Source organism: Zonotrichia leucophrys, chromosome 1A (assembly GCF_028769735.1).
Source record: "Zonotrichia leucophrys gambelii isolate GWCS_2022_RI chromosome 1A, RI_Zleu_2.0, whole genome shotgun sequence".
Lineage (NCBI taxonomy): Eukaryota > Metazoa > Chordata > Aves > Passeriformes > Passerellidae > Zonotrichia > Zonotrichia leucophrys.
Genome location: NC_088170.1, coordinates 16,154,169 through 16,178,475, shown reverse-complemented (window position 1 = coordinate 16,178,475; position 24,307 = coordinate 16,154,169). Strand labels below are relative to the sequence as shown.

The following is a 24,307-nucleotide window of genomic DNA, read 5'->3' as shown; positions in this document are numbered from 1 at the left end:
GTTTAAGATCCAATTTGCAAAATACATTGTTGAATTCTTCAGTACTTCCTGTATTAGCAGGTATCAGCTGACAGCTGAGAGTTTCTGGACACGCTGTGTTTAAATCACTGATTCCTTAGAAAAACATTAACTAGAGAGGAAAATAAATTTAATTAGTGAGTGAGATCTGAGTGGGTGGCTTAATATTTAGGAACTTTTCTACTTGTATGTTTCTGCTGGTTGCTGATATTCAGATTTATTTTTTTTAACGCACTCTTACTCATTTCCAAAGTGTAGTGGCATTTCCATGAAATTCCATGTGTCTTCAGATATTTTATAAACAGCTGTTTTAGGAAATACTGGAGGTTCCTCAGGAAACTTTATCCCAATTTTTCTAAATAGACTGTGATTTTTGACCCTCCTGCAGACAGTCTTGGGAGAGTAGGAAAAGTAGATGACTTTATGTAATTTTAGTAGTGCCTTCAGTTGCAAGTCCTGAGATGATAATTGCTAGTCCCCTGTCATTTGCTGCATGCTATCAAAATGACTGTGATCTGTATAACCCTTGAAGTCAGCCAAGGCTCAGAATAAGCCTGACAAGATTGCTTTAGAACAGTGTTGCTGTCAGACAAGGCTGCCTAGAGCAGTCATCTTGCTACACCAAGACTGGGCACCTCAGACTGGCTGTGTCCGAGTCATGGTGTAGTCCTGTGACTTGTTGCTAAATCTTAAATAGAGAAAATAAGGTAAATACTCAATTTTCCTTCCTGTTAGATGCATTCTTATCTAGATCTTCTGAGGCAGATGAGAAACTGGTCTTCTCTGATGACCTACAAGAAACTTCCCTTTAGAACTGTCCATAGATGCCTAGGAATTTCCATCCAACTTTTTCATAATCTTTCATAATCAGGACAGACCCTGAGGGCTTTCAGCTGAAGCCTTATTTCCCTGAATCCAAGAAAAGCACTTGCATTCACAGTCAAGAATGCTCCAGTTCCAGAGATGGCACTGAATGGCTGTTGTCTCGTCAGTGAGCGTTCATACAGCTCATTTCCCTCTTCCTCACTTCCCCTTGGCCGTTGCCGTCATGGAATGGAGGCAGTGCAGCTTTAGTTGTTCTCCAGGGGGGCTCCTGGAGAGGTCGTGCCTCGGTTCTGTGGTGGCTGCTGTGAACTGCACCTTGAGCCATGAGCATTCCATAGTTGAGAAAGGACATGGATCCTGCAGAAGTGCACAGCTCCAAAAGCAGAGCTGTACCATCACCTCTAAGGCACTCTTACATTCCTTTTTTTGCAGAACACCTTGCACTTGCTACAAAGCAGAAGGGCACCACCAATGTCTTCATGTCTTCGTAAACATCCGGTGTCATTTATCTTGCAGTTAGTTGAGCACAGCCTTCAGCTCTTAAAATTATGTTCAAATCTCTGTTTTGTGTGTGTGTTTTGTATAGCAGAATATTTTCTGAAAGTATTTTGTGTGTTTCTTAGGAGCATCACAGCAACCTTCTCCATCTTCCCTTACCTTCTTTTCCTTGGGAACCCACTTGCTACAACTGTTTTTTCTATCCTAGCATCATAGGATGAATCTGCCCTGCCTGGTTAGAGGAGTGGACTGGTGCATTTCACATATTTTTCAGTCTAAATCCAGAATGAGTATGAATCACAGTATATCTGCCCTGCCTAACTGTATGACACACGTTCTAGTATGGGCACACAACTTTCAAAGCACCAAACTTCCAGTTAACCTTAATACATTTACCTTCAAAATATTTTGTTCAGTATCACATCTTCATCAATGGAAGTTGCTTTTATTCATGTTTCCATATCTCTTTTTGCTGTTATAGCCCTGGATAGAATTCATAAGTCCAACAGCCCCATCACCGTCTAAACTGTAAAAATAAATCATCCAGCAGCACTTTATCATAAATGAATTGTAAGTAATTAAGTCTTTTGGGCTTAATTCTCCTTGACCGCTGTCTTTCACTCAAAAAGGCTGCAATGTTTTTATAGAACAATTGTCTGTTGATATCCTGAAGCTTTCTTTTAGAAACCTTTAAGAAACCCTTTAGAACTTGATATTCTAGTCACAAAAATAGAATTCATAGCATCAGTTACACCATCAGGCTCCCTCATTACAAATAAGCCAACTGCTTACAAAGAGGTGACAAGCATCTGGAAACTTCCTCTTTAAGAAACCAGAATGTAGAACTGTCTGAAATTTAGGCTCAAGGAGTTTCGTCAGAGATAATGCTTTGCTCTTTGGCTGCCCTTGACAATTCTTTGAACCAAGCAATTTTATGAAGTATTTTTTTATATTGTCTTTAAAAACGCAGTTACTCGCTATATCACCATCATCCCAGGCTTACTGGCCTGCATGAATCTGTAAAGTGTTTTAGCAACTCAACCAGGATGCTTTGTGCAGGTTGTTTGTTAGATCCTGTCCTCTGGTCAGCTCTTCTTGAGGAGGCAGACCTGACTCATTTCTCACTGTGTTTCATTTTCCTTCCTCTACTCTTTAGCAGTCAATGAATTGGGTTCATTTGGGCTTAACACGAGGTGACTTCAGAAAAACTGCAAACACTAGACATCTTCCTCACCCTCAATCCCTTTTCCATTCTTCACAGAATTCACAGAATCACTAGGTTGGAAGAAACCTTAAAGATCATCAAGTCCAACCCATGCCCCAATACCTCAACTAAACCATGGCACCGAGTGCCACATTCAGCCTTTTTTTCAACACATCCAGGGATGGTGACTCCACCACCTCCCCAGGCAGACAATTCCAGTACTTTATCACCCTTTCTGTAAAAAACTTTTTCCTAATATCCAACCTTTATTTCCCCTGGCACAACCTAAGACTGTGTCCTCTGGTTCTGTCAGTTGCTGCCCGGTGAAAGAGACCAACCCCACCTGACCAAAACCACCTTTCAGGAAGTTGTTCAGTAAAGAGTGCTCTCTTCTCTGAGATCACTGTTGTAAGAACTCACTTTGACCATAAAACATTCTTGCTCTGACCCTAGAAGATAAAAAGTTGGTTCCTTCGCATCACAAGAAGAGGGGTGTACAAAGCACTTGTAAGTATAGCAAAGAGCAACAGGACAATGAGCGCATCCTGAAGTTGAGGAATTGTAGTAATTTCCCTTCCATGCTTAAGGGAAGCAAAACGGACACGGCTGCTAGAAGTGTCTTCAGAAATCCAAACTGCACAGAAATTCACTGCTTCACAAGACATAGTCAGCTAATTTTGTGTCAGGGCAGCTGAGGATTTTGTCATTGGACATCGGCTTCTTGGTCATCAGTAAGGTTATTTGCAACCCACCTCAAAGAGAGATGCAATTCTCTTTCCTGGAAGCTGGTTCCTAAGAACCCTCCAAGGTATTCTACTGTCAGCTGAAATGCTGGTATAACCTGTGCATTGGAATTGTGCTGGTCTTTGTTACTTCTCAATTTTACTTCTGCCTTGATTGCTTCTGGGGTGCCATTTGGAAACCAAGGACCAGCTTTGCCAGGCTGGGATATATGTGCACCTCCATTACATTTTATCTCTGATTTCCTAGGAGTTGTTCACAGGCAGAGCTGTGGTCTGGCTGTATTCCTGGCACTTAACCAGCAAATAAGGTAGTATTTTCACTAGTTCTGTATTTTCCTTGTTGTAGCAAGAATCATTTGATTTCTGCAGATGTCTCCTCTTTCATTATCTTATCAGTGGCTTTCCAGCCGTTTATTATGAGCACCCAGGTACCTGCCTGGAGAGGTGAGTGTGCAGTCAGCTAAGACCATTCCCTCTGCACAGCAATAGCTAGAGATGTGAACTGTGGAAGTTGCAATTTGGGCATTTCTGCCGTGGATTAGTTTATGACAGTTTATGATTAGTTTATATCCTCCCTGCAAGTTATGTGGGGCAGAATCATCTTTTTGTTTGCATTTGCTTGCTGTGGAAATTGTACATCCCCATCAGCTCAACGCCAAGGATTCCAAAACATTGCAGTACACAGCCAAAGCCAATTCAGAATAATAGATCACAAGAGCAAGTCCTGCTCTGGCCACTTGAATGGCATGCCAGTGCTTCCTTCTCTGTGTGCTTGTCAGCTCTTTCATCCAATCTTGTGCCTCCTGAAGGTACCTGGCCACATCAGCCAAGGTAACTGTGTTTATCCTGTCCTGGTCAAAGCTGTTTAGCCAGTACCTACAATGGATTTTAATGAGCTGCTCATACCATATTAAATAAAAAACCCACAACTTGAGCTTGTGCCATGGCTGACAGCATTTGTAGCAAAGGCAAGCATTTAAAATGTTACATCAAAAAAGGCAGAGAGCTTGTGTTTAGCCATTTGAACCCAAAGTAGTGCTCAACATCATATTTCTTAAGTCATCTCAATTTAATAGTCAGCCGTATGGCATCTTTTCTTAACCTCCAGTTATCTAAGAATTAGGCTGCCCTATTCATCCTGAACATCAAACTGACTTGTCTAGAGCACCTGAAAAATGAGAAATCTTTTAATTTCTCTAGTGGGCTTTTTTTTACTTCCACCTTGCTTTATGACACACAGGACTTTTTGAATCACTGTTTTCAGTAGAGACATTCAGCTTTTTATGATTACAGGAAAATAGAATCCACAAAGTTAACTGCAATTACCAGAGTCTCAAATTTATTTTCTCCTGCCATGTTTAAAATGACTGCATATCAATATGGAGATTTTGCTTCTATAGTCTTTCACCATTCAAAGATCTCTCTCCTGGTGACTCAGTGTGAATAACTTGTCCAAAATCAAGCATCTTGAAATACTATAGAATCTGTAGAATCTATCTTGAAATATTGTATAAACCACACAGTGACAGTGTATATAATATGGAAATCTCATCATTTTCTGGATTTCAGGACTCTGTGGTAAAGCCATATTTAGCTTCTTTGCAGATCAGAAAAAGGAGCTGTAGAACGTATGAAAGCCACATATTCTTAACCTTAAAGAATCTTGTCATCTGATGAGAGGTTTCTGTCAAAAGGCTTTTTTCTTGAAAGTAGGTTGTGTGGGGAAACTCTGGGTTTTCACAGAGCTTTTGCCTGGAATGGTCTTCAGAAATAGGGAGACAGAATGTACACAGACAGAACGTACTTGTTTGAATATTCATTTGAAATGTAAGGAAGTGATTCTAAAGACCCTTTCACAGTGCATTGCCACCTCTGTTCAAGAAAAATGTTGGTCTATAAAGTCAGACTAACTCATTATTGCCTCATGTATATTTTCCACGCTTGGGGCCACTATTGGTAATCAATAGCTTGATAGGGATTTTTCTGTTTCAGTAAACATAAAAGCATAGAAAATGTGACCTGGGTTTCTAACATGCAATTTAATGCCTAAACTACCAAACACTGGAGTAAAGAGTGTACGAGATCTGGTTTGCCATCAGAAAATTTCCAAAAGCCTTATATTGTTTCATTCCAACATGAATTAAAAACGGATTCTGCAGACTTTATTTTTGTCTTCTTTCAAAATAGAATGAGAGTGATACTACTCCCAGGTTTCTGTCTCAAAGAGCAGGATGATGGACAAGCTAGTGTTTGTTTTGAAATGTTCTTTCAAAGCAGTTAAATTCTATCACAGTTACAGCCTACCAAGGGTCACTTTAAGCCAAGAGCACCTTTCCAGTGTGTACTTCAGTGCCTGGCTTTGTTGTACTGCCTCCTAGGATTCTTTCCAATTACTTAAAATATGTCTTTATTTTTCTGAATGGCTTTTGCCTGACTTAGAAACGCACACTGTCAGAAAGCCAAGCGTGTGTCTCTGTATGCATCATAATCCTTTTGTGCTTTAATCAATAAAGAATTGCAAACATTTCATTAGCAGGCATATTGCTGGGAGGTTCTGTAATTCAGTTACTGACTGTGAAACCAAGACCTCACTTTAACTCCTTCTGTCAGTTCTACTTTGCTGTATGAAATCATAGCAAACAGGGGGAAGGAATCCCTGAGGTCACTCATGCATTCTCCGTCTCCCAAGGGCAGATCTTTTCATCTTGAGTTACCGTCACTTTTATTCATTGAGTTTGTGAATGGTGTGCTATTTCCTGTAAAAATCCCTTTTCATTTCTTTGCTGATGATAAAGACTCTGACCTTATCCAGAATTCCTGGCAATACCTTCCATTGTTTTGCTTTCCCATTTTAAATGAAAGGATTTATCCAAGGTCAAGAGATAATGCTCCTTCACGATGTTCAGAGAGTTTCAGGTTTTCTTAAATGCAGCTTCTCTATCTAGAGAGAGCACCACAGCTACAAGTGTTAATTTTAAGAACCAGACTGGACTCATAGGATGCTTATAAAACACCTGATCCAATCTATCAAGTGGCATTCCCTAAATATGTAGCATTCCCTGAAGAGGAATAGAGTTTTTCTGAACTGAGAGCTGAGGGATTCATGATTCAGTGTAAGATTCACCTAGTTTTTTCTTCACACATTCCCCATGTGGCAGGGCAGAATTCTCATCCTATTTTCATGCAAATAAAATTCTACCAATCATGAAATTGCTAGGAAATGAGGAGACAAGCATAACGAAGTGAAGAATTCAACATCCTGCAAGTTACCCCTTTCTGTCTTACCTTTTTCATTCCCTGAATATGAAGCTCTTTCAGTTTCTCCTTCATCTGTTCACAGCTATTTGTTTCTTTCATTATACTCTTGTGAATGCTCTTTCTCTATCCTTTCAGCATCACAGAGCATAATTTGCATGAGAATAGCACAGTTCTCCCTTAACTGAAAATTGAAATATTTTGTGTTTCGTTTCTTCTTGTGCTTGTTGTCCTTTGAGTCCCTCCCTGTACCCTGATCTACTGCCACATAGCACGTGTATCTCATGTACTGCTGCTTTCAGTAAAATTCTTTTTATGGATGGCAACAGCAGTCTTATCATCTGTTCTCTGTCTCATGGCTTTCTTACTCATACTGCATATTCCCTCTTACGTAAAGGCAAGCTTATTTTATAATCCACAGAATTTTTTTAATGGCCTTTCCTGAGTTCAGTTTGAGTCTCTTGCAAGTTTCAGGCTTTCAGGATTTGTGCATTTTTGAGCAGAATTTGCAGGGGATCTTCAGTGTGGTCTTTTTTATTCAGTTAGGTAGTCCTTGTTCTTAGGCATGGTCATGTGCTTCACCTACCACTAGTGGTTAAAATTATTTCCAGATTCTCTAGATAAAAGTTAGGAGGAAGAGAGAGAACCCCAGTTCAAAAAGTGCTCTCTTTGGTGGAGATTGTGCTGTGACACCAATGTGAAAGAAACAGATGAAATGTCTGCACAGGCAGCCTTTGAGCCAGATGGAGCAAAGTGCTTTTTCAGGAGGGGAAGGGAGGCACAAATTAAGGACTTCAGACACTTTGTGTATTAAACTAAATTAATTCAACATTGTTTAAGAGAAGGAAGCCTGTACCACTGAGCTCAACAGGATCTTGTCCTCTCATAGAACTGCTCTCATACCTTACCATCATCACTTTTTCAAAACTGCAACATAGTTTGCACAACGGAGTCCTGATGTTGGTCCCAAAACACTACAGTGATGCAAGGAATCACAACAGACAATGGCAATCAATGGTTTCAGATTAGACCTTCTCAAAATTCTCAAAGCCATATATATGACTATCTTTAACAGACGTCCTTAATCTTTTCGCAGTTGTTCAAAGTTGGTGTTTCACTGTGAATTAAATAAAGAGAAATTTAAAAATGAGAAATAAACTCATTTTTATGTGCTTAGGATAGGTAAACAGGTTATCAGTTGATTCAGAGACAGTAGCAGTTTACAACAGCTTTAGTGACAGTGCATCTGCTGAGAAACAGCTACTGGGAGTAGTTTACCCTTTTTGCCACTCCAGTTGCCAGGAATTATTACTTCAGAGGTACCTTTTTAGGAAAAACATGGTCTAATTAATCCATATACCTTCTCTTTGCACTGGCTTAAACTGAGTGCACTAAAGCTGCCATCTTGCTTGCACCATTTAGCTTTAGTTGCATGAAGATTAAGTTGTTCATGTGTCTGACCCCTGAATTCTGAGCAATGAGATGCCATGTTCAGATCTTGTGCAAAATCCAGACCAAGTGTAGAAGGAGACATGATTACAATCTGAGTATGATTACTCATAACTTTACTTAGATTATGATTTGCTTGATAGGACTTGATGGCTTTTCTAAATTCTGAGCTCCAGGCTACTCTATCAAGAATTGCTCTTGCCTAGCATAAATATTGACTCAGAATAAGCTCAAAATAATATGGCACAGATTTTAGCCCAGTCATCCTGTTTCTGCTGACCTCAATGAGCTTTAGTCCACTGCAAATGAATTCTAAATAAAGGCAGTTTGAATTCCTGGTTTTCTTTAACTTGCCCTTTGGTTAGTGTTACCATTTGGGTAATCATAGGAACTAGGTGGTGGAAAAAAGCATTTTTCCATTTTCATGTCTTCCTTTTGGCTGTACTTACTGCTTACCATGTCAATCTAAACAGTTCCAAAATCTGGCAAACTTAGAGAATACTCTTTGGTTTGGACTGCTATGTGTTTTATCTGCAGCCTACCAGTTGCTGCAAAAAATCATTTTCCTCTGCACAAGGCCTTAAGACGGGGGGTCACTCCAGCCTTCTTCTCTGATTCAGAGGAAATGGCAATCATAAGCCCTACAGAACAGTCATTTCATTTAGTCCAAGAACAGCTTTTTCTGAGCAAGAAGGTGCCACTCAGTGTCCCTCTCATGCTCTTCCTAAGAGACAGATGCTGCAAGGCTGCCTTGAATGTAGGTGATGACTTTGGCGGCTTCCCTCTCCTATTTTCACTTAGGTTGTGTAGTTCTCTTGTTTTCATGTCAGCTAGGGTTTTTCTTCTGTTAAGACTTCTTTGCATGAGAAGAGAGAGCAGCTCTTACGTTTACAATTGATATTCACTCTTTCCAGCCATTGTGTTATGATCAGGAGCCTGGGAGGGAATAAGTGGGGTTTTTTTGGATCCTGTTGACTTTAGACTGCCATGATGAGTAACAAAAAAGATCAGAGAATCACTTCTCCATATCTCTAAATAAAGCACCTTGGTGCTAGATCACATCCCCTTGCCTTTATTGGTGTTTACCTTGTCCAGTTGTAATACCTTTCCTCATGATTTATCAAATATTATAGAGAATGACCAAGTTAAGACATAGATTACTGAACGATCCTCAGATGGAACCCTGCTAATCTCAAGGACCTATGGAATTTTGTTCTGCTTTGCATCATATCTTAGTTCCTATAAAATTGGTTTGGATTTTAGTCCAGACTGAACCAACAATGAATAATGGAAAATCCAAGATTTGCCTGATTTTGACCAATACCCTTAAAATCATGTTATGTTACTTCATTCATGAGATAACCTGAAGTCACAGAAATTGGCTTTATAAAGTAATTGGCTACTTTAAAAACCCCAAACAAACAGATTTTTATTAGAAGTTAGTATTTTAAATGGTTATATTTACTTGTTTCATAGAAGAAGCTGAAAATCAGGCTTTCAGAAATATTCTCAAACCATGAGATCTGTTTGGAGTTTCAGGCATTTATTAGTTTCAAAGCCAAATAAATCCTGTCTAGTGTGACTCTTTAAGAAAGTGACCTGTTGCCACCTGATAGAGATTCTGGTTTAGTTCAAAAGCTTCAGAAGTAGAACCTGAAGAGCTGCTCTTTCCCTGCTGAACCATTGCAGGCACTGGAGTAACTTCACCTGGTAACCAAGTCTATGTTCCTGATCTGGTGCTGAAGGACTAGCAGCTCAAGCTTGTGCTTTTTAACTGGATATTTTAATATCCAGAAGCTGTGCATATCCCATAGTGCAGTGGACTAATGTTAAAGCAATAGTTCCTGTGGATTAAACCATAGCACATTGGTAATGATTTTAGATATTTCTTGTCTGTGGATCAATTAAGCAGACACATGAGAGATTGTTCCAAAATTAGGAGCTTACACTGGAAAAATACAATGTAATGTCTCCTAGACCGTCTCATATAAATAAATTTCTTTTTCTTTAGATCCCCGTTTCTGCTTGAATTTTCTGGTATGAATTCAGTAGGGATGTATATGGGGCTTCAAATATCACTTTAAATTAACAGTAAGGTCTAATTGTTTCAGATTTTGAGCTTTGTCATAATTCAGAAGCAATCTAAATGCCAGTAACATGATGCTGCTTTAGTTGTGTCTTCGAAAAAAAACAGCAAAAATGATCTGTAGGACCAATATCCCCATGAAGACTTGATCCAATTTCTATTGTCTGTTCTTTCCCTTCCATAGCTTCTCCACTGTGATATAATGGAAATAAGTAATTTACTTCTGCTCTTGGCTTGAGGCCTAAAAGTTGTATTTGTGTTTCAAATATATGCTGAGGTTTGGTAGTGCTGAGGTGAGGGATGAATTGATGTGACCCATCTCAGAAACACAGGTGGTCGTGCATTGGTTTTGTTCTGTGTGTAGCCCTCAGCTCCTCTCTTTGATGTAGCCTCTTTCCCACATTCTGCTATTCATGTTTGCTTTCTTTTACCGATGTTTTCTCACGACCTTGAGTTTAAGGAATTTCATCAGTACATCTCTCCAATTATCCAAAGTGTGAGAGGTACTGTCACATGTCCTCTTGCTCACTTGGATCTTCATTCTGTTAAGAGTTTGTCATGTATGAAAGTCAGAGTTGCTAGGAAGGTTGCAGGGTATTTACCCTTTTTGGTTTGTTTTACTAAATCTGTGTGAAAATAAGAAAAGCTGCCTTGATTCCTTCTATTTATACATAGAAATAACTCTTGTTCATTGAATGACCCTTACCCTATAGATCCAGTCATCCATGCCATGAGAAAAAAAAATTGTTGTGTCTATTCATTTTCACTGGATGTCATCCAGAAAGCAGAAATATTACTGCTTATGTTCATCTTGTGTTGACACACTGCAATAAAGGAGTCTTCATATGCCAGAGTTAATCTGCTAACAGAAGATTTACTGCTCTTTGCAGTGCCATGCCAAACGTAACCTTCAGTGCTTTTTCCTGAGTTTTAACCTTAACTCTTTACTCCTGGCAAATCCTCCTGCCCTTAAACTGTGCCCAAGTTAAAAATTTTAAATGACCTGATACATTTTGCCTTCCCTCAAACATAAAATTATTATCTGATATGTTGGTCTACGAGGACGCATCCATGTTCAGATACAAATGGAAATGCCAGAATTGTCATTAGCAGAATTCTTCAAGCAGAAGTTTCAGCCTGTAAGTCTATAAAATAGTGCTTTCCAGAGAAGTAGATGAAAATCAGAACTATATTGCTTAAACAGTTAGGTTGAGGTCCTGCAAGGTGAACAAGAACTGTCTGAAAATCAGGAGCTCCATTTTCAGAAATCCTTTCAGACTCATCTCCATTTTCAGAAATCCTTTCCAGATAACATGTCAATCCCTTTGTTAGTTTTGCTTGCTGGCAGTTACATGCAAATCCATTTCTATACTGGTAGCTCTCTGTACATGATGTCATTACATAGCAAACAGTCATAAAAATATAAAATCTATCTGGAGGACCATGTGTGAAGGTATATGGGCTCAGAGACTTGTCCCATGCTGTTAATGCTGTTAAAAATCTGTGTTTCAGTCTGTTCCTAAGTGCCAGGAGTTTATTTCACACTGGTGGAGAGGCCTGTGCCAGTGCAAAAGAGAAAAAAACAGTTACTTTTTTTTTTTCTAAGCAGTGAAGTTCTTAAAAATGGCCAGTCTAAGTTCACCTTGAGGGCAAAGCACTTTAAAATAAAAATCTTTTAGTACTAGTCAATAGAAAAATAAAGCCTGTTCTGTTCTGTGTAAATAATTTTTGATCAATGTACTGTTCTAAAGCAATTCCCAATTAGCATATCCTATAGCTGATTGTCAGACCCTGTCCACAGGGTACAATTGTGACGCAGGCTGTGAATATTCAGCAATAGGAGTCTGTAAATCTGAGTAAGTAATGACAAAGCCTCTTTAGGGAAAGAGGTGAGCTGAGTATAATAATGGCAATCTTGGGGGGCAGTGGGGTATTTTAATTTAATCAAATCCAGAGCAACTGAAAAAGATACTATTAAAAGGACTTATTCTCTCAAGTAAATACTTTTCAGAAAAATGTACAGTTCAAACTGACGTGCTAAATTGGCATCCTTACATCCACTCCATTCTGTGGATCAAAGAGAAGTTAATCATTTCCCTTGCCTTTTATCTCCTTTATGGATGTGTTTGTGAGTATGTGTGCATATGCATGTGTCCGGTGTGTGCATGTGCATACATGAGTAACACCAAACAACGGCAGCGAGGGAGGGGTTCTTGCTTTTTCTGTAATGAAGTTGGAGATTTTATTTTTTTTTAATCCAGTGATACCTAATAGTCACTGCCCACTGTAGTAAAAGCTCAGAAGTATTGCAACTTTCTCTTGCCTGTGTTTGCCCAGCCACCCTTCTACATACTACAAGCACTGGGAAATTTCAATGACACAGCTTGGAATGGGTTCAGTGACCTCAATTATGCCCTCCCACCCACTCCAAACTCCTTTCAATTTGCAAAAAGCTTTAAGTGGACAAAACCCAGATGCCTTTTGCTTGTAGTTCAGTAAGAACAGATTGGGCATGTAGATTCTTGTCAAAGTGATATATGTAGTTCATTTTCCATTAACTCTTTCTTAACTAAGGGTTTTAAATTCTCAGTTCCAAGCCTAGCACTTTGCTTTGCTTTCTATTGTTTTTAAAGTTCATTATGCCTACAGCATCATTTAAAAGTGAACTTTAAAATACCTCAGCTAGACATTGACTGATGTGAAACAGAATGTTTGATTCTGCTTTTAAAGGCAATCACTTTTTTTTTTCTTTTTAAACTTGTTTCATATGTAATAACCCATCCTATTGTCTAAGAGAGTTGAAAAAACACAAACTAAATACACTAAGTAAAATCTCCAGTTTGGGAGGAAAAAGAAATCATGACTTGTGGAAATGATTTACCAGTCAAAACCAGTACGTGGATCCTGATGACCTTGAGCTTGCTTCAGTTGGCTTACTTAAAACTTACATTGCTTTTAATATGTTGTAATATTGCCCCAAAGAGGCAGCGCCCTTCCCCTCCCCCAGAGCATTTCATTACACTGCCTTTCTCCCTCTCTCTCCCTCTCTGTCTCTCTTTCATTCTGCAGAAACATGTGCTGTCAATAACGGAGGCTGTGATCGGACTTGCAAGGATACCGCGACAGGGGTGCGCTGCAGTTGCCCAGTTGGATTTACCCTGCAGCCTGATGGGAAAACGTGCAAAGGTCAGCCTCTGTTTGCTTTGCAATGCATCATTTGCCTTCAGCGGGTCCAGTACAAGATGTAAATATGCAGTTATTTAATCAATACTTTTTAAGGCGATTCAATACTGGTACAGTAATTGCAATTAAGTTCATTAGCTTTCTCCTTCCCTAATTTTTATGTATTTACCTGGTTCAGTTGTTTTTCTTTTTTATTTATTAGAGGGTTTTATTACTGCAAAGAAATGAGATGCAGAGGTCAAACTGTTTCAAGCTGAGCAGAGATTTAGAGGAACAACTCGGGACTGCAAAAAGCCTTTAGTTTCAAAGGACATTCTGATACCTTTTTAAAACCTCAGTCATCTAATGGTGTCTGCATTTTTCTATTCAGAAAGCAAGTTACAATTGTCAAGCAATACTTTGTTACTTGGGAATAATCAACGGCTTATTGCTGAGTGAAGCCAGGTATGGCTCAGAAGAAAAACCCAGATACTTGGTCATTTCTGCACCTTCAAAAGATAAATAGCCAGCTCCAAAGGAAAACCAAAATAACATTGACAAATGCAGGAGTTTAAACCACAGCTGATGCTCAGGTTTTAGCATCAGGAGCACAAGAGCCTTGCCATTCATGTGTGTGTTAAAGCTGAGGTCAGGGGAAAAGAGAGCAGAAAAGAGCATATGATAGCACTGTCAGCGTGTGCTCGCAGTTAAGGAGACAGGGACAGCTCTCAAATGTCACCACACAGTCACACTTCAATGGCATATGAGGAGATTTGGGTACATGTTGGTAGGATCAGGCCATACATCAACAATTTTCCCACTTTCCTCTGGATTCCTTTTGAGCTTCTTTGCAAAAGACTTGGAGATGGAGATCCAGGAGACCCTGGCATATATTCTTATCACAGAGAATATTTTTCATCACTCAGTGACTTAGCTTAAGTTGACCTAACTTGCTAAGCAATTATTGTGACTTTTTTTCCTTCAAATTAACCAGAAATGTCAGAATATACTCAGTCCAGGGCTTGACGTTACTTAAAATAGTAAAACCCACAAAAATAAACAGAAAATGTGTGGTTTCCTCTTGCTCCAGGCAGAAAAATCCTGGTGCTTGGACATGATCCTGTTAGTATTTATAGAAATAACAGTCCATTTGCCTGTTCATTTGAAAATAAAACATTTAAGCTGCCATCGCACACAATGTTAATAGTTAAGGGTGAGCACACATCAAAACTCAGTCATCTTAGTTCAAGCCACATAAAAATAAACCTTCATTTTTGTCAGCAGACTAGCTAAGCTGTAGCAGAACAGTAACAGTGATTCCACCAAGTGCTTAAAAAGGAGGCATTTTAATAATGTAACATGCACCTAGGCTTGATCATAATGTTTATTATTGAAACTGTGTCATGAATAAAAAGCATAATTCTAAATTTAGACCTTTGGCCAGAGAACTAACATGAAACAATATTTATATAATAATCAAGACTATAATTATTCCTACAGAAAAATGAAATATTCTACTGATCCTCAAACCAAATGCCTTAGCCCTAAGCTCTTTCACATTTTGCTTTTCCTCTTTTTTATGAGTAGAAAATATAAGAAACAAAATCTGTATTTTTATGATGCTGCTGATTCTTTCTTACTTTCTTAAAATAAGCAGCCACTGGAAATTAACACAGATGGTTTAATAAAGCAACAAGCCATTTCTTTTTAACCTATATTGACATTTTAGAAAATACTCTTTATCCTAAAATGGTAAAATATAAATTTTGAATTTGATTTAATTAATAAAATTTATCTTATGTATTGCACTGTGAGATTTCTGGGCTAGATCCTGCTCTCCTGAAGCTGAAGTGATTTTGCATTTAAATCTGTAGGATTTGCATCTCCTGAGGGCAGAAGAGAACTTTTTGGTGGAGTGACATTAATGTCTTCTTGGCTCCTCTTGCTGATAGGTAAAGCCTAGAAAAGACCAGGCAGGAGAAAGTCGGTGTACACATATTCCTTCCTCTGCAATCTCTAGAGAAAAAAAGAGAGTAATCAGCACAAGTTTTCTCCTTGGATTTCTTTTTCCTCTTTACTCTCCTTGATTGGACTGGCCCCCAGTTTCTCATATACCCACTCCCCTGTTTCCTCCAGCTGTAATTTTACATCTGTGTGGTAAGAGCAAGAGATTGTCTCTTGGATGCCCTGTAAAGCATCTTCAGGGATCATGGAGCTGTCACATCCTGTCTTTCTCGGGCACAGTTTTCAAGTCCATGGAGCATCACAGCATTTCCAAGTGAGGTTTCTCATATAACATCATTTTAAGGGAGGTTATGTTTCTAAATATAGAAGAAAGATATGCCATTGTCTGTTAAGGGAAAGTAGAGATGTAGGGCATGTAAGAAAAGCTAAGAGGAACTGGAAGGAAAATTAATATATTAACTGAAAAATGCAATTGTGGGTTGAGCAAAATTATTAATATGGTTAGGTTTAATTCAGTGAATAATGTTGACCAAAAATAATGTTTTTATTAGAAAGTCTGAGATTTTTTTTTAGTCCATTTTGGCATCTTCCTCTCTAAGCCATTTTACATAGTGCAGCTACTACATGAAATTGTGTAGAAGCTTAGATTCAAGTGACTTAAATAAGACTCAAAGAAACATCTGAATTTTGGGTATTACAAAGTCGATGTAGGGTAATTTATTAATGTGTAATTCTAGCTCACTTGCAGGTGAATAATATATTTACAATAATGTGCTTTTGCTATACTGGTAGTATATCAGTATATGGATATCTGCTGACACATTTCTTCCTTTTTTTTTTTACAAGTGAATGAAATATTTTTTTTTTAATTCACAAAATAGAAGTACTATTTTTCTAAATAACAAAAATTTCTAGATGGTTCTGTTCAACAGTCAGGATTCTAGTCAATTTTAGGCACTGTGTAGATGTGTAATGGGAAAAAAAGTTTACTGTCCAGAATGTCCACAGGTTTTTGTTTAGTTGTTGGGAATTGCATTAATTGTTTAGTATAGGAAAAAGGAAAGTATACATAAAAAAGTAAAGACAAGTTCTTAAAAAAGAGTTTATCCAAACATGCTTGATTGCCAAAAGGTGGCAAAGAAACCCTTTTAAATGTAAATAATTGTTCTATGCTTTGTTTGCAACATCACAGTTCCCATTCTGTAGGTCTGTCATAGAAGCTGGCAGAAATTTAAATCACAGAGTAGAGAACTGAGTTCTGACTAAAAATCTGGTATTTCTCCTGGCCCCTCCCAGTGTATCAGAGAATGGAAGGTGTAGGGGAGCAACTTCCAAGTCATACAAAGAACCTGCCTTCAGTGGTTTTGCAAAAAGTTGACCTCTTCTGTAGTGAGAAATGAGAGTTCATTGTTCCTCAAAGAATCAAGCTCCTTTTTTAATGCACAGAACACTGGTTTATATCAAATGTCAGTAAATTCAGAAGGAAAACTGTTGTGGATATAATTTTAACATGGAATACGTACAGGTATCTGCAGAGCACATAAGAAGACTACTGTCCTTTGTTGTGGAGGATTGCTTTGCTTTCTGGAAACCGGAAAAATCTTTTTAATCTCTGATTAAAAATCTCTGATTTCTCTGTTACATACATTACTTACCTGGTCTTGCAGTGAAATAAGAGCAAAAGTGCTGTCTGTGGTCTAGTTAGAATGATCTTCAAATGTATTAATGGTGCTTGGATAAAAGTTCATTAACCTTTTGCTGTCTTTTAAAAGTCAGTCTTGAACTCAAGTCCTCCCTCAGTTGGCTTGGCACACAATGGAGAATGCTCCTTTATTCCCTTCAGCTTTCCTGTCAGCTTGGCTCTTAATAAGCCAAACCATGGAGGCTTTTGACAGCTAAGAGAAGAGACATTCCAGGCAGAAAGGGTTCCATGTTCTCCCTCTAATTAATGCTATTTAATTTCTACTGCCATTGTAACTGGGTGATGCCAGCTTGATGCTCAGTTCATTTGATGCTGTTGATTATTGTGCTACACATGAGGAAACAGTGTAGGTCACTTCCTTGAATGCCTACCAAGTTATCCCACAGAATTCAGCCAATTCAGGCAGAAAGGGAGACTGAAGATTAAAAGACACAGAGGCCCAGGATGCTTATTGCTCATTACCTCCTACCCACTTTTTAATATCCTCTGTGTTGAGCATATCAGGGGTTCTGTGGTCCTCATCTCCCTTGTTTGTTGGTTTCTGTGCCTCCTTCCTGCTGAGTGACCTTTCCATGGATCCAGCTCCATTCTGCCCTCAGTGAGAAGATTCATAAGTTCAGCATTTTAATTATACTAAATACTGCTTGGGTAACTGATAATGAATGAGGCTCATTTGCAAAAGACTTGTAGGGTTCAAGAGGAGTGAAGTCAGACTAGATTAGACTTAGCAGAGGTTTCTGAAGATTGTTTAAATCCATCTGCCAAAATAGATCAAACAGTAAAGAGCTCACCTTCCCGAGGACAGTTACAGGAGACAAGCTGGGCCAGGGAGAATTCTTCTCCCAGGACTTAAAGTAGAGAAGCACTGAAAATAATGGCAAAAGATGATGTCTGAGAGAGACAGGGTCTTTCCCTGGTGGCTTCTCTAAGAAGAGAATCAGAGCAGGAGGAAGGGCCACAAGCTTCTAGCATGGTGTAAAATGTATGACCGTGTATATGATATATATGCTCCATTTCTGCTCTGGGACTTAACAAAGAAACTGTGCCCATAGATAGGCACTCTTGTGCCTGAATAAAGCAACTTCCCAGCACTCTGCACCTAGAGGTACAGAGGGGAACTGTGCAGACTGCAGCCCTTGCTGAGCTCCTAGAGTCACATAGCACAGCAAAAGGAAGTTTTAAGCAGGAGAAACTGGATTTCAAAGGGTCATTGAGCAAAAGCAACATCTCAACTATGGCTTTCCCACAAACATCCAAAAAGTGCTACCTAACTTTGCATAGATGGTTGGTAATACCAAGATGTGGATTATTTTGTTGAGCTGATTTCCTGTTTTGTATCATTTCACCCGTATTTCATCATTTAATCTGCATCTTGTGAAGATCCACCCTTAAGGGGAAGGAACCTGACAACAGGATTTTGGGATCCTCAGCTAGGCTGGAATGTCAGGGGGTTTAGTAGCAATGTGGTATTACACGTTCATAATGTGCCACCAGCTGTGACTAAGTGCAACAGGATCAATTCCTGTGCAGGAACAGGTCTGTGCCGAGCCCAGGTGATCTCACAGACGTGTTTAGGAGACAGAAAGTTCCCTCCCATCCCCACCTGGGGAGATGGAGCATTTTCCTGGACTCAGTCAGCCCTTCTCAGCACTCTGGCATATTTAACCAGAGCGGTGTTACGCTGGGGTTATGTGCCTGCACGGCAAACATTTCTCCTTCCTGCTGTCTCATTGTCATGGTGACCCAGCAATGGGGAGAGCTCTCCACTTCCTCGAAGCAGGCCCCCATCCTTCAGCATTCCGCCGTGGCAGAGAAATGTGGCACTGACGCGCTTAAATACTTGACTGCGCTGCAGTGGGAGTATCAGAAATGCCTGACTGGTGAATGATCTGTCCACTAACTCAGCTCTGAAAACTCCTTTATCATTAAGCAATTTAGGAAAAAAAAAAGGGAAAAAAAGAAAAAAAAAAGCAGGAGTGTAGAGACTAATCAAAGAAATGCATCAAAGTTTATTTGAAATAAAAGGGAAATTTTGCATTGGCTGTGCTAGCTTGATATAATAATTACATTTTTTAAAATCTTGACTAATTGCAGCCTAGTACAGCAGGAAAATGTGTTTTAAATCAGTTTTGAGTACACAAAAAAAATGAAACCCTGAAGGTGAGTTAAATTTTGAAAATATAATTGTTTCCGTGAGAAAAGGGTTTTTTAAAGAATGAGTTCCAATGAAATAAAGTATGTCATGTTTTGTTAAATATGAACTGAAAAGTTTCATTAAATTAAATGCTTTAAATTAATGCTTGACATCAGTTCGGTATAAGATTATGACTCAGATGCTGAAGGTTTTCCTCTCTTTTCATTCAGAACACACTAAGTGAAAAGCTCACAGTGAACAGTTTAGCTGGCCAATTTGGCTTCATTTCCTGGCTACAGAATATCTGTGAACAGTTATGATTTCCTCCTTACTTCCATTAATCGAAATTACATAAAATTTGTTTCAGTTTTTTTTCTCTAAATTGGATTAAATTGACTAGAGCACTTAGAATTGCATCTTGTCAGTCCTAATCAATTCGTATGAAACTGAAAATGTTTCCTCTTTTTTTTAAAAACAGTACACCAGACAGAACACAGGTTATTTTTACTATTTATTACTAGTAAGATATAGGTGTTAATCTCATGCATCCACTGTTAGCTTGCCTGAATTATGATAATACCTTTATTTCACTGTGATTGATTAGGTAAATTTCAGAGTACTATGTTTTTTTCATTTGTTGCCTTAATGCAATGGTCTTCCTGTCAGAGTGCCTTTGATAAACTCAGGTTTTGTTTGATTCATATCCTCGATCAATTTGATGGTTTTTTCACATGTTAGCAAAAATTAGACAGTGCAAGAAAACCTCTAAAATGTATGCATCAGTCAAGTTTACACTAAGGCAGATTAAACTTTCATGGCTTATATGACCACACTTCTGACAACAATAGAGATCTCAGTGCCTTTAGAGTCAAGATTGTAAGTTTGGAACAGGCCTTCTGAACTAAATGGGTCTGACCTAAGAGAAAAATACAAGACAGACCCAAATGATTTCATGTGAATGAACTTTTATTTCCCCTTAGTTGTAAAGTGATCTCATTAAAAGTAGTCACCCAAATACAAAGCTTTCCTTGGTTGAATTCATTCACATACATCACCATTTTAAATGGAAAGGAATTTAAATTATCTCCTGAAGAGTTTAAACTTTAACATTTAGAGGCAAATCTGTTCATAGCTGTCTGACTACTCCTGCTTTAAATCCACAGCTTCTTTCTATGCACCTCCCATGAGCAGTGTGTGCAATATCTGTGATGCTTCACACAGTGCAAGGAGTATCAGTGATCTTAGAGCAGGTCCTGGGGCTTACAAAGAGAGCTTTTCCCAGCTCACCTTTCTCCAGCAACATTAATTATTGTTCGAACACATGTGAAGAGGTCAGTTCAGCTCCATCCACACAGGCACATAGGGTTTTTGAGGAACATAAGCATTATGAGCCATTATCCATAAGAAGACATTACCATTTTCCAATGCTTTCTAAAAAAAAAAAAGAAAAAAAAAGGAAAAACATACATACATGCTGTTGTTAAAGAATGAACTCAAATGAAAGAAGTAGCTGACAGTCATCATCTCCTCCTCTGCAGTCAGAGTGCTGTGATACCAGCAAATGTCAGCATAAATGTCAGCTTCAGAATTACAAGCAGCAGTGGGTTTTTGAAGAGGATGTCTGGCAAAGCCAGAAAGGGCAGAGACCTGCTTGTCTTATTCCCTTTTCTTCTGATTACATTTTCCTTGATCATTGCACCATGGCCATCTCTTATCTTTGAGATAATTTAAGTAGTTAATAGAGTGATTGTACTTTTTACATTTGACTCTGGTTCATAATGTCAGTGCTTCATGCCAGAGCAATGTGGTGTACAGAACATTCAATTTTGTAACATTCTGCTGATATAGTGCCTTGCATTCATAGTTTGGTTTGCAAAGGAGCATATAGGAGATGGTCCCTTAGCCTTACCTTAGTCAAAAGTGCAGTGACAAGGAATGAGAGAGGACAGCTTTTCCTTTAAGCTGATGAGTAGCATCTGTCTTCTTGCTGCACATAAATGAAGGTATCTGGGCTGGATCACTCTGGGATATCCCAGAGATGTAGTGTGCATGTTTTTTGGAGTCTGTCAAAAGTACCCAGGGGAAAGACAGGATTACTCTCAGCATACTTTAACTTACTCTGCTGGAAAACAAAATGCCAAACTCTGCAAGTGGAACAAGATTGAGATACTCTTAGTGCTTAGACTCTCTATGAAGAAGCTGATCTGAGCACATAAACCACTTTACCCATGATCCTTGGGAGTGGCAAGTAGTACAAATGCTTTAGGGTAATAAGTCAGATACACTTCTGACTTTTTAGGGGAAAATTTCTCAGACATTTCAGAAAACTGAATGCTCATGGGATTTCAAGTCAAGAACCTCAGTAGGAAAGGCACTGAAATTTGCTGTTTCATTTTTTAAAACAGACGTTGTCATCCTCAAGCCTTTGTGTAGACTCACCTTGTGTGACTCTTCATTTGATCCCCAAGGCCACTGTTGCCCCCACTGTGGATACTCAGCTAGAATCCCCATCCTCTCTCCTATGCATCAGCCCCCAGGGACATCAAATTTGATTTTGCACCTCATGCCTTTTACTTCTCTCAGGAATCCCACACATGGAAGTGTGTTCTAGAATATAGTCAGAAGAAAAGGTGACCCCAAGGGAAAATAAGCACAGCCTTTGGTAATTCCTGGTGGGATTAGAGGTCTTACATCATATGGTTCAGCTACCTCCTATATGTACAAGCTTAAAGAGGTGTGCATTGGGAAATAACATGGGACAGCTGGCACCCTCTGAACTCATCTCCTATTGCAATAACATGCTCCTAAGGACATGGGAAGAGTTTAATCCCAACCTGTGGGGTACCCACTTTACTTACCGTGACAATATCTCTGAACTGGGTTAGCCTTTCCACTTCCCCTCAGAGGAACACAGTGCCTCTCCTTGAACTCAATGATAGAAACAAAATATAAGAAAGAATGTTAATATAGTGGTGCTAAGAGGCCTGTGTTGTGCATTCAGACGTGGAAGTCAGTGCAGGACAAATTCTCAGTCCCTCTCTGGTTTTCTTCAGTGTTCCTCCCTCTGAAAAACATCCTTCTCCAGGGGAATCAGAGTGCCTTGATTTTTTTCAGTGGCAGGCCAAAGCCAACTGAATTTATCAAATTATTTTGTCAAAGCCAGTCCACAAGCTGTCTGAAGTCAGAGGGTAGAGGTTTTTAGAAGTTAGCTGTTAAAGTATGTGTTGTCTTTTAGCAACCCTTATGTGTTGACTGAAATGGTTCATTCTGAGCCATTCCTCCCCCCCAGATGGCTTTCTCCCTACTTCTCATCAATTTCAGTCAAGAATAAACTTCCCAATAATCAAATCAAGATCTAGTTTTCATAATTCATTATAAGCAACTCTACTTCTATCAGATTTCATAAACAACTCTACTTTCAAGTAACAGCAGCTACCCTCCCAGAGTTTGCCACTAGTAATAAGTGTGTGTTTAAAGATAAGCCCCATTTGAGTTTGCTTCTCTGTACCTGCAAGCGAAGAGCTATCAGAAAATAGATCAGGTGTAATCACAAGCCACTACAGCCACATGTCAGAACAAAAAATACCTTTGCCCTGTCCATGCTGATCATAAGGCAAATACGAATCTTTTGCCTAAAGTCTGTCTTTTAGCCTAAAAACAAGGGGAAAAATAAATAAAAAAACCTCTTATGTCTTTGCATGAACAGAGGGCCACCTTTGCCTTGCACGAGAAGCCAGTGCCTAAATTAATTCATAAAGATGAGACTGAGATCAAGAATGATAGTAGTGAAAATGTGGGTTCTGCCATATTTAGATTAGTGCTTTTAGGAGGAACAAAAATATTAATTTAAAATAATACTTTTCTATTTATGTGTGATGCACAGATTAAATGTGCAATTAAATGTTCCATTAAAATAGCTTAACTTCCTTAAAATCCTTCTGACAAACCAGTTCTGACCATTACCCAGTGTTCTGCACAGTTAAAGGGTTTTGAGACCACATGCCATTTTCAGGAAGCAAGCAGGAAGCACTCTTGGTAAAGGCAGACTGGTGTGAATCCCAAACTGCTCAACTGCAGAAAACAGCAGATTTTTATTTTTTTTTCTAATGCTGCTGCAGCTAGATCACCCTGTCTCTTCCCCTTCCCAGGACTCCTCTTTAGTGACAAAAACATTTGATTAAAAAAATAGAGGCATTTGTGACAAACATGTAACTGAACGCAGCCAGTGGGTGATTTCATTCTGTGAAACAATAGATGTGTCTGCCCAACCAAAAAAAGGTAACAAAAACAACATTAAATGAGAAGAAAATTAGGATTTTTATCATGAAAACAGTGGTCCTGTTCAGGGCTTGTGTACTGGCAAGAGTTTCAGAACACACACTTTGGGGAAGCCCTGAGACGAGTCCTACAATTGGACCCACTAAATGCCTCTACAGGGGAGTTTTTGGCACATGAATCAATCACATGCATGCTGCAGAGATAACAGGTAGGCTTGGAGTTGATGAGAGAAGAAAACACAGAGGGAACTTATTTGCTAGGAATGACAAATGAAAAGATAAAGCCAAAAGGGAATATTAAAATACAGAGGCAGTTTTGAGGTTATTTTTTGTTTGATATGACTCTAAGTGAGATGTGAGACCATCTGTGTCCAAAATAAACCAATATAAACATCAGGACTGAGAGAGGGGAAACTGAGTAACCAATGGGAGAGCAATAATCGAGTTCAGCTTATCAGAAGAGATGCTTGATTTAGAAGAGGTGGATAAGACTCACAAACTGGATGAGAGCAGGAGTTCCCCGGTAGCTACAAAAGCATTTTCAAAATAACTACCTAAATGTGGATTAAAGAAGCAAACATTAAGGCCTTTTTGCTGAGGCTGCAGTCATTTTAGGCTATTCCATCGATGTTGTCCAGGTCTCAAGACAAAGAACATGCAGGATCAATCCAGTGTGAGGAAAACAGAGCAGCATCCAGCAGGCAGCTGTAGCAGCTCATTAGGAGCTCTGTGTCATGTCCAGAGAGAGAACCACAACCACCTGGGCCAGCCCTGCTGCCCTGGAAACAGCTGTTTCTAGATTTGCTAAGACTGGGAAGTGACTCAAAACTAGGTTTCTATTTTTGTCCCCCACTTTTTAAGAGCAAACAGGGAGTTGACTGTTCTTGGTGTGTGATAAGAGAGGTGGTAGAGTATTGGACTGAGGAGAAGGCTCAGAAGAGGTCATGGTAAAACCATAAATTGTGGAAGAGATGTTGGAGAGGGGGAAA

At 39.1% G+C, this 24,307-nt stretch overlaps 1 protein-coding gene and 1 long non-coding RNA gene across 4 annotated transcripts in view; one reads left to right on the top strand and one right to left on the bottom strand.

Annotated features, from left to right (window-relative positions):
• The window catches only part of SCUBE1 (signal peptide, CUB domain and EGF like domain containing 1), a 208,553-nt gene that overhangs the window by 126,813 nt on the left and 57,433 nt on the right, over nucleotides 1-24,307 (top strand). For all 3 annotated transcript variants that reach the window (XM_064701742.1, XM_064701743.1, XM_064701741.1), the window contains one exon: nucleotides 13,148-13,264. In XM_064701742.1, the coding sequence (XP_064557812.1) occupies nucleotides 13,148-13,264 (117 nt within the window). The remainder of the gene's footprint in view (nucleotides 1-13,147; nucleotides 13,265-24,307) is intronic.
• On the bottom strand, nucleotides 19,991-24,027 carry LOC135456793 (uncharacterized). Its single transcript, XR_010442612.1, has 4 exons — nucleotides 23,873-24,027; nucleotides 21,900-21,969; nucleotides 20,951-21,104; nucleotides 19,991-20,472 (listed from the first exon to the last, which is right to left on the bottom strand). It is a non-coding gene; the product is annotated as an uncharacterized LOC135456793 (long non-coding RNA).